This window comes from Conger conger, chromosome 10, assembly GCF_963514075.1.
Source record: "Conger conger chromosome 10, fConCon1.1, whole genome shotgun sequence".
Classification (NCBI taxonomy): Eukaryota; Metazoa; Chordata; class Actinopteri; order Anguilliformes; family Congridae; genus Conger; species Conger conger.
In genome coordinates this window covers 36,356,301-36,366,300 of record NC_083769.1, presented here as the reverse complement: position 1 = coordinate 36,366,300, position 10,000 = coordinate 36,356,301, and the positions used below count along the sequence as shown (strand labels likewise).

Below are 10,000 nucleotides of genomic sequence, written 5' to 3'. Positions count from 1 at the left end.
ACAGTGGGCTCCTATTAAATACTGAACTTGTGTACTATTGACATTACCTCTACACTAAGAATACTTAGACATAATTATAAAGGTTGTGTTCAACTGAGCTTCTGCAGTGTAATTTATCCAGATGAATTTATAACCAAAAAAAGGAACTTGAAAAAATATTACATTATTCCTGGTTAAGGGCACACAGGCAGAAGGGGGATGTGCAGACTGGGTTCTTGTATTACCTGGCACACTGGTCAAGAAATGCATAATATCATAAATACTGTACGTTCAGCTTTACTAGCCTACTGAGCAATTTCATTTGGACATGACATGATCGCCTTCAGTGAATTTTTCATTGTCCTTTCATTTGGAGATTTCTGGTCCAGGCTTCGTGGAAAGGAATTCTGAGGTATCTAAAACACAATCAATATAAATGTTCAATTTCCTCTTTTTATTTATTTTAAATGCATACATTCAGGAGAGGGTAAAAAAAAACATATCAAAATAGACCTAGCTACTGCAAGGTAAGTATACAAGCAGGCATGTTAGCTAAATCAAGAATCAAGGAACTTTTATTTGTATTTTTTAAGGTAATACACTTAAAAAATGTCCTCATCGTCCCAGACGTGTTATGAAACAAACAAACAAGACAATATGTAACCTGTAGCATGTCATGATACATACATACACTTATGCTTAGGCAATAAGGTGTAGGAGAAGAGTTCAAAGTTTACAATAGCTAAAGACCCATAAAATAACAGATTCTAAAATGAAGCCAGAGTCAGACCAAGCGCTAATATACAACAATACATCAAGAAATGTCAAGAAGGAGTAGTTTCTTAAAAAATAATAATGATCTATTTAAACAATCGAAAGATGTCAGTCAACATCTCCTAAAGAACTTTAACAGTTGCAGCCTGCAGCGTGATTGAAGGCTGCCATGGAAACAGCGTTTCCAAGTAAGGTACTTGCTTTGTTCACCTGCGCAAGGCCAGCAGACGCAGATAGTGGGTGCGTCCCCATACTCGAAGAAATAGAACCTGCTTTTTTCCGCACACTCCTCCGATCTGGAAGTTTGGGAGGAGGAATTGAGTGGAGGAAAGGAGGATGCATTTTCTGCACATTGGGACGCACCCAGGAAGTTCCTCTCACGCTGACAGTCTACCATTCAGAAGCTGAACCATGTTCCAGCGGACAAAAAAAGCTATTCGAGAACCACCAAACTAGCTACTGTACCAATTAATATCACCCCAACAAAAAACCTTCCTACTTATACTTCAATACCTAGAGGCGCGAGACAGCCATTAAAGCATTTGTCCAGTATTGTGTGGATTTAAAAAGCTAACGTTATTCATTGACTCAATAGTTACATTCAGCGCGTTTTCATTTGCAACGCTATCAAAACAAAATAATACATTGACTATAATGCCTATCCTTTCAATTAATGTCATGGTAACCCGGGGTTTTTGGGGGTCGAAGAGCCAGACAAGGGAACTGAACGAGGTCTGGTCTTCTAATTTACCGCCCAACATCCTGCTACAACACTGTTCGTACTGTATTTACTAGTCACCCCGCATGCATACATGCCAGTATGAAAGGCTGCAACTAAACAGACCCCTCCAAAACTCTAGGCTCCTCAAAACCTCTATGCTCCAAATTAATATTTGTCCATTGCATTCTCAGACAAGGTGATGACTGCCCGCTACCTTGGATTCTGTTCTAAGGAATTGTCGATCCCAGTCTTGCCGATTTTAAAGCGAGCCTTCTTTATCTTCTAATCGGCGCTGCTTTGCCTACACAGAGGGCTTCATGCTACAAGCCAGATGGCAGTATCCTGCATATACAGTTCAGCCTGTAAGTATTGGGACAGCGACACAATTTTTGATCTGTGCTACAGGACCCTAGATTTGAAACGAAACAATGAATGTGAGGTTAATGTGCACTGTCAATTTCAATTTGTGGCTAATTACATCCATATTGGGTGTACTTTGCAGGTATGGCAGCCCTTTTCTTACAAAGTTCAACCATTTTATGGGTACCAAAAGTAATTGGACAAATTAACATCATCTTAAATAAAGTTATCATATTTAGTGATTGGTTGCAAATCCTTTGCATGCGATGTCTGTATATGCGAGGTCTGTAGTTCCCAGGAGGTTCACCTGATATGGATGTAAATACCCCCAAAGCTGACCATCAAATAATGTACAGTGTCACTATAAAATAAAAACTGCATCACTGTCCGAATACTTATGGACTGCACTGTATGTTTAAAAAAGAAGTTTAGCACAAGTGTTTAACTTTTTCCTTTTTTTTTTTTTTTTACAGCGCTTGGTCATTTTCAGAGGTAGTCTTTTTTTGCAGTGTGTTTATTGTGAGCATAGAAATAATTTGTGTGATTTCAAGTGGTATGACATCATCTGGCTCACTGTAGGCCCATTGCAAAAGTGAGTTGTATTATGGCGAGCCAAATACATAACTGCACCACTTTTCAGTTCCGTCATGAAACTGCTTTAAACTTACAAAAGTATAAAACATTGATTATCTTTTTAGCGTTGAATTGATAAGATGATTCGTCTGAATAAAAGTATTAGATAAACATTCAAAGTAACAACCCTCCCATTACCAAACATCTTCGGTCACTGATCAGAGAATGAGGGTTCATGAAATTTGGCGAAATGCTTTCAGAACTCCAACCAATCACTTTCAACCAATTATTTGTGTTTTCTGGGCAGAGGTTTTTTTTTAGTCAAGTGCTTTGAAAGGGTATTGTATTCTGGAGGACAGAGCTGCAGCCCCAGCTAGATTTAAGTGCTTTCTGTCATTTTTAGGAGCTGGAGGTTGTAATACTGACTACCTGCTTGGCCCCATTACCCTGCTTGTTTTGCATTGCTCTAATCTAGACAACCAGTATTTTAGCAACCATAAATATTCTCTTCTGCATTTTATATACTTTGGAATGATCTATACTGTATGCAATGGACAAGTAAATCATAATACAGTATATATATATAAACAATAAAAAAAAAGAAACAAAAAAGTGGATTATTTTAGACAGTATTCCGCTTTTGGAAGCAATGGGACAAAACCAAAGGCTTTTGGTTTACCTCGTGTTTCTTTGGTAACTTTTAACCTTTCAAAACTGATAAATTTTAACTGGGAAAATAAATGAAAAAAATTAACAAAGAAAATTACAAATAAAATGTAATTTGGTATGACATTGCAGAAAGAAAGATATGCTTAATGCATACTTTGTACAGAAATCTAGACCATACAACTCACGTATAGTGAATTACAAACAACTTCACCAATGTTACATGGTACGCCACCTCTGATTCCATACAGTAAGAAAGACTTGGCATATCGGTTAACCCACAAACAAAACCCCCCAAAAATCCCCTTTAATTCCCATACACTTAACACAATTCCAGCTCGTCTGTGAGGAATGGACCACAGAGATGTCCTTAAAGCTTCATGGATGCGTCTTTGAATCACAGCTGATGTTAAAAAAAGAAGAAGAAAATGATAAGAATAATAAAAAGCAGGCATATCACCATGAGGTCTGCAGAAGGTGATCACCTTTACCTGGCTGCTGAGGCCAAGCGTAGACGCAGACCACAGCCCGAAGTTACAGCGCTACTCTACCACTACCCCTTCTGTCCCCTGCATCATTCACGTCTGTTTTTGGACATTTTCTGCTTCTATTTGTTGTGCTGCACTCTTGGCCAAGTCTCATGTGTAATTCTATATTTTACTGGGATTTCCTCATTAAATAAAGGTTAAATAAATCAAAACTGCAATCACCAAAGTCTGGAATGGCTGAGAACAAGCAGTTGGCATAAACCTAATTGGCTTTAAAAAATTGGCGGTGACCAGAGATATGCTATGCTCATCCATGCTCAACCTAGAAGGAAAAAAAGACTAAAGAAAATAACAAAAAATGAAAATACAATTTGAAGTCCCAGTTTGGTGATCACCCACAGTGGTTGCTTCAGTGAAAGCTTGGCAGTGACTCCAGCTTTAACAGACAGAGTCTGAATAGAAAAATGCTTCAGTTATGCTTTGGATGAAGAAAGACCGCGAAACCTTCAGAATGGTGCCATCGCACAGTTCTTCCTAATGTCCGTTAATGAAACAAAAACAGATTCCATGTCTCATGCTCAAATTCTGGTGCGAGCAGACACTGTCCAATCTGATGAGGTTTTTCAGATGAAAGAAGCCTTTGTTTTTTTAAATCTTCAGAAGTGAGCCTTTCCCTAATCCAGGAACAGAAAAATGAGAGCAGTCCCACGCACCGGATCCACAGGAGGGAAATGTAAAAGAAGGGGAACCCCAGGGACATGGCCTGGTGCTGTGTCAGGGGTCCTGTTGTCCATTCCCCCACAGTTTAAACAACTCACACTTCTTCCCAATAAGAAAAAAGAAAAGTATAAATTCATATAAATGCCAGGAATAACACTTATTCTTCTTGGTCTCCAATGTGTCTCTGTGATTTTTGTTTAAGCACATTTTTGAGGTAATTCTGAAAAGTCCTTTAATCCTTCCTTTTTGCCCCAAACACAAAACCATGTCTGTGGGAGAGACAACTTGGAGAAGGATTTCCAAAACGTACAGGTTCCCTGTGAATCTTCAAACCAGCCCGACCCACAGCCGTTTGTTTAAGACATCTCAGATGCTTCCGGGACGAGACGGTGACAGGCTCACATGACAGGGCCATCTGTGAGGGTCCTCCAGGGTGCGGTCTTCCCAATGACTGGTGAGCATCGTCACCATGCGAGACACGGGCATACTTTCACGTACACAGAAAGAGTTCTCTCTAAAACGAAAGGATGTTGCATCAGTATTCTGGAGTGTTGCATTATGACAGCTGGGCATAAGAACAGGTGAGGGCTTCTCTCTTCGTTTTTTTAGTATTTTTTATTTTGTGTGTTTCTTGATTTTAATGCTGAGGGGGAACAGGGCGTTCCACAGAAGATCCCTCCTGACTCCGTCCCTCTCTAACGGGCCTCCTCAGTCAGAGGCTGCTCCTCCTCCTGACTCCTTCCCTCTCTAATCTGCCTCCTCAGTCAGAGGCTGCTCCTCCTGGTCCTGGTCCTGGTCCTGGTCCTGGTCCTGGTCCTGCTCTCCCTCGTCTCCAGGCAACAGCAGGTTCTGAGCAACGGTTGCCGTGAGCGGCGCAAGTCTCGCGACCTCCGTGACCTCAGTGGCATCTTCCTTCACTGCAGTCTGCCACCTGGACAGGGGTCATGGAGAGGTCAGATGTCAGGGGTCAGTTAACTAGACAGAGGCTGTTTAGATAACTATAAACCCAAAAATAACTGCCTTCAAAAGCACATATAGAATATTACAAAATATTCTAATTAAAAGATATTAGCTGAGGTGAGTGGACATTGTCATTAAATTTGATTAAAATATATTGTTTTTAATATAGAAATATTATAAAGAAGAGTATTACAAAGACATCACATGACTGGGAAGAGCATTTTCTAATCTCTGTAAGGTATGAGGAGGTGGAGAGTCAGAAGTGGTCATGAACTCAATAATGAGTGAAGTTACAACATCCCATCAGGGATGCAGTGGTCTTTGGCAAGTCCTGCGTTATGGAGAGAAAAGTCTTTTGACCAGATCAGAGTGAGTGAACATACTGTAACTCAACTCCTCACGTAAGCTGTGAAACCCTACTCTCCCCTCATTAGTATAGTAAGGAAGTAGAGTAGGTGTAGCATGTTACAGTGTGGGGTGTGTTACCCCAGAGGCTGAGGGGAGGGGCTGGTGCTGCAGCTGCTGTCGTTGCTATGGAGCTGCTCCACAGTGCTGGTGACATCATCCTGCCCCATGTACAGCGTGCTGAGGGCAGCCTGGGGAGAGGCCTGCAGCAGGGCGGGGCTGTACTGGAGGGAGAGACTGTTCTCCAACAGAGAGGCCTGGACACACACGCACAAGGGCATACACACACACACACACACACACACACACACACACACAGACACACACACACACACACGTACACACACACATACATACACATACATACATACATACACACACACACACACAGACACACACATACATACATACATACATACATACATACACACACACATGCACAGACACATACACGTACACACACACACACACACATACACACACACACACACACATACACACATACACACATGCATACATACATACATACATACATACACGCACATGCACATACATAAACACATACATACATACACACATATACATACATACATACATACATACATGCATGCACACACACACACACACACACACACACAAACACACACACACACACACACGTACACACAGTTTAATACCTAAAATCTCCTGTGTGTGGTGTGAGTCATCTGTGCTAGCATTTCTGTCTTGCGTTTCTTTGTTTTTCCACTAGGTGTCACATTTTTCATAGTTTTCTTCTTTCCGAGTTGAGTCATAGATATTCTAAATCAGTTTTACTTCAAAAGTTTGGCTGTTGACAGCCAGTGCCATAAACATGCAATAATCAAAGGCACTGTAGGACAAGTGATACCAATAGAGATTCCTATTTTTTGCTCACCTTGTAACTGGCACTGGGTGATCCAAAAGCTAATCCAGACATCACATTCTTCACCAGTGGGCTTCTGGGAAATGGCAAAGCACAGACTGAGCACAGCCTGGTCCACTCAACACTAATCCTGCACACATACTCAAACACGACTCATTCATCTGAATCATCTGAGAAGGCCACTGAGATATGAAACAGGTGGGTAGGCGGACAGGGTTCATATTTAGCAGAACCGGGAGTGGTACTGACCCGGACATCTTTGGCGGTCTCCGTTTCTGGTACTCGGACTCGTCCACGGTCCACACAGCCCCCTTCACGTTCTCCACCCTCACGAAGCACTTGTGCAGACTCAGGTTGTGCCGAACAGCATTCTGCATGGCGGAGAGTGAGAAGCAGGGAAAGGGACTGTTTTAATGTGTTCTTAAATGATCATCAAATCACTTTCCAAACATTTAAAACAACATTAAATAATAAAATAATAGAGAAAGAAAGAAGGAAATAAACATAGGATGGCAGTTGAGATAAATGTTTAAATACAGGCCAGCATGATAGAAATATGACTCGATATTTAGTATGTATTTATCTAAAATGCAACATCCCATCCTGGTCATATCCGCCTTGGAGCTCCACCAATCAGCTGCGATATGGAGCAGCAGCCCAGCGGGAGTCCTGGAGTTTTTAATCTGCTGTTTGTTGTGTTTCATGGCCGTTCTCATTTTCCATTTCAATTTGTTTAAACTTAAACAGATATGTTTTGTTTGTTTGTTTTTGTATTCCAGGAGGGAAAGGTGGTTATTATCTGAGGAGGCCCATCTTTTATTCTTTTTATTTTGGAATACATTTTCCCTCCTTTGGAGAGACGCCACTCCATTTCTCAAATGACCCCCAATTTTCTGACGACACCTCTCGATTTGCGCAAACGTCGCCAACCGTGATGAATGAGTAATTCTCTTAGTTTAGACATTAGCAGCGATTTAGTCCTGGCACTGCAGGGAGAAACACAGCGCTTCACTCACAAAGGAGAGTGAGTGGGGGAAGGGAAGGATGGGGAGGGGAGGGGAGGGGTGCAAAAAGACTCACAGAAGGAAGCAGACTTGCATCTCAGTGCAAACAATGTTCTAAGTGCCTATTACAACAGGATAAATGCACTAGAGTGTTATTTGTAGTTAGCACTGAGTTGCTAATGAGTAAAAGGCTCCTTGTACAGTAGCACAGTTAGGAACTGTTGGCACTGTTGGCTGTTGTCTTTACCTTTAATGTTCAGTGTGTGTCAGTGTGCGGGTGTGTTCAGTCAGTGTGTGCGGATGTGTTCAGTCAGTGTGTCTGCGGGCATGTTCAGTCAGTGTGTGCACGGGTGTGTTCAGTCAGTGTATGCGGGCCTGTTCAGTCAGTGTGTGCGGGCGTGTTCAGTGTGTGTGCGGGTGTGGTTAGTCAGTGTGTATTGGCGTGTTCAGTGTGTGCGGGAGTGTTCAGTGTGTGTGCGGGTGTGGTCAGTCAGTGTGTATTGGCGTGTTCAGTGTGTGCGGGAGTGTTCAGTGTGTGTGCGGGTGTGGTCAGTCAGTGTGTATTGGAGTGTTCAGTGTGTGCGGGCGTGTTCAGTGTGTGTGCGGGTGTGGTCAGTCAGTTTGTATTGGCGTGTTCAGTGTGTGCGGGAGTGTTCAGTGTGTATTGGCGTGTTCAGTGTGTGCGGGCGTGTTCAGTCAGTGTGTACTGGCGTGTTCAGTGTGTGCGGGAGTGTTCAGTGTGTGCGGGCGTGTTCAGTGTGTGTGCGGGTGTGGTCAGTCAGTTTGTATTGGCGTGTTCAGTGTGTGCGGGAGTGTTCAGTGTGTACTGGCGTGTTCAGTGTGTGCGGGAGTGTTCAGTGTGTATTGGCGTGTTCAGTGTGTGCGGGCGTGTTCAGTCAGTGTGTACTGGCGTGTTCAGTGTGTGCGGGAGTGTTCAGTGTGTGCGGGCGTGTTCAGTGTGTGCGGGAGTGTTCAGTGTGCGCGGGCGTGTTCAGTGTGTGTGCGGGTGTGGTCAGTCAGTTTGTATTGGCGTGTTCAGTGTGTGCGGGAGTGTTCAGTGTGTACTGGCGTGTTCAGTGTGTGCGGGAGTGTTCAGTGTGTATTGGCGTGTTCAGTGTGTGCGGGCGTGTTCAGTCAGTGTGTACTGGCGTGTTCAGTGTGTGCGGGAGTGTTCAGTGTGTGCGGGCGTGTTCAGTGTGTGCGGGCGTGTTCAGTGTGCGCGGGCGTGTTCAGTGTGTGTGTACTGGCGTGTTCAGTGTGTGCGGGCGTGTTCAGTGTGTGCGGGCGTGTTCAGTCAGTGTGTACTGGCGTGTTCAGTGTGTGCGGGCGTGTTCAGTGTGTGCGGGCGTGTTCAGTGTGTGCGGGCGTTTTCAGTCAGTGTGTACTGGCGTATTCAGTGTGTGCGGGAGTGTTCAGTCAGTGTGTACTGGCGTGTTCAGTGTGTGCGGGAGTGTTCAGTGTGTGCGGGCGTGTTCAGTGTGTGTGCGGGTGTGGTCAGTCAGTTTGTATTGGCGTGTTCAGTGTGTGCGGGAGTGTTCAGTGTGTACTGGCGTGTTCGGTGTGTGCGGGAGTGTTCAGTGTGTATTGGCGTGTTCAGTGTGTGCGGGCGTGTTCAGTCAGTGTGTACTGGCGTGTTCAGTGTGTGCGGGAGTGTTCAGTGTGTGCGGGAGTGTTCAGTGTGTGCGGGCGTGTTCAGTGTGCGCGGGCGTGTTCAGTGTGTGTGCGGGTGTGGTCAGTCAGTTTGTATTGGCGTGTTCAGTGTGTGCGGGAGTGTTCAGTGTGTACTGGCGTGTTCAGTGTGTGCGGGAGTGTTCAGTGTGTATTGGCGTGTTCAGTGTGTGCGGGCGTGTTCAGTCAGTGTGTACTGGCGTGTTCAGTGTGTGCGGGAGTGTTCAGTGTGTGCGGGCGTGTTCAGTGTGTGCGGGCGTGTTCAGTGTGTGCGGGTGTGTTCAGTCAGTGTGTACTGGTGTGTTCAGTGTGTGCGGGCGTGTTCAGTCAGTGTGTACTGGCGTGTTCAGTGTGTGTGCGGGTGTGGTCAGTCAGTGTGTATTGGCGTGTGCAGTGTGTATTGGAGTGTTCAGTGTGTGCGGGCGTGTTCAGTCAGTGTGTACTGGCGTGTGCAGTGTGTACTGGCGTGTTCAGTGTGTGCGGGCGTGTTCAGTCAGTGTGTACTGGCGTGTGCAGTGTGTACTGGCGTGTTCAGTGTGTGCGGGCTTGTTCAGTCAGTGTGTACTGGCGTGTTCAGTGTGTGTGGGAGTGTTCAGTGTGTACTGGCGTGTTCAGTGTGTGCGGGAGTGTTCAGTGTGTATTGGCGTGTTCAGTGTGTACTGGCGTGTTGTCTCTCGGATTCTGTGACGGACACAGGCGATGGCGGTCTCTTGCTTGACTGTGCCAGGGAGAAATCCTACCTTCCACGTGGCCGTGTTTCTCCTGAAGTACGCAAACA

General features: G+C 44.5%; 1 protein-coding gene across 3 annotated transcripts in view; it reads right to left on the bottom strand.

The window, feature by feature from the left end:
• Positions 1 to 532: 532 nt before the first annotated feature.
• The window catches only part of LOC133138837 (forkhead box protein P4-like), a 73,339-nt gene continuing 63,871 nt past the window's right edge, over positions 533 to 10,000 (bottom strand). For 2 of the 3 annotated variants that reach the window (XM_061257934.1, XM_061257935.1), the window contains exons 13-17: positions 9,963 to 10,000; positions 6,800 to 6,921; positions 6,563 to 6,626; positions 5,728 to 5,903; positions 533 to 5,212 (exon numbers count right to left, since the gene is read on the bottom strand). The exon at positions 9,963 to 10,000 is cut by the window's right edge and continues 64 nt beyond it. In XM_061257934.1, the coding sequence (XP_061113918.1) occupies positions 5,029 to 5,212; positions 5,728 to 5,903; positions 6,563 to 6,626; positions 6,800 to 6,921; positions 9,963 to 10,000 (584 nt within the window). In that variant the 3' untranslated portion in view covers positions 533 to 5,028. The remainder of the gene's footprint in view (positions 5,213 to 5,727; positions 5,904 to 6,562; positions 6,627 to 6,799; positions 6,922 to 9,962) is intronic. The other variant, XM_061257936.1, reaches the window with a different exon arrangement.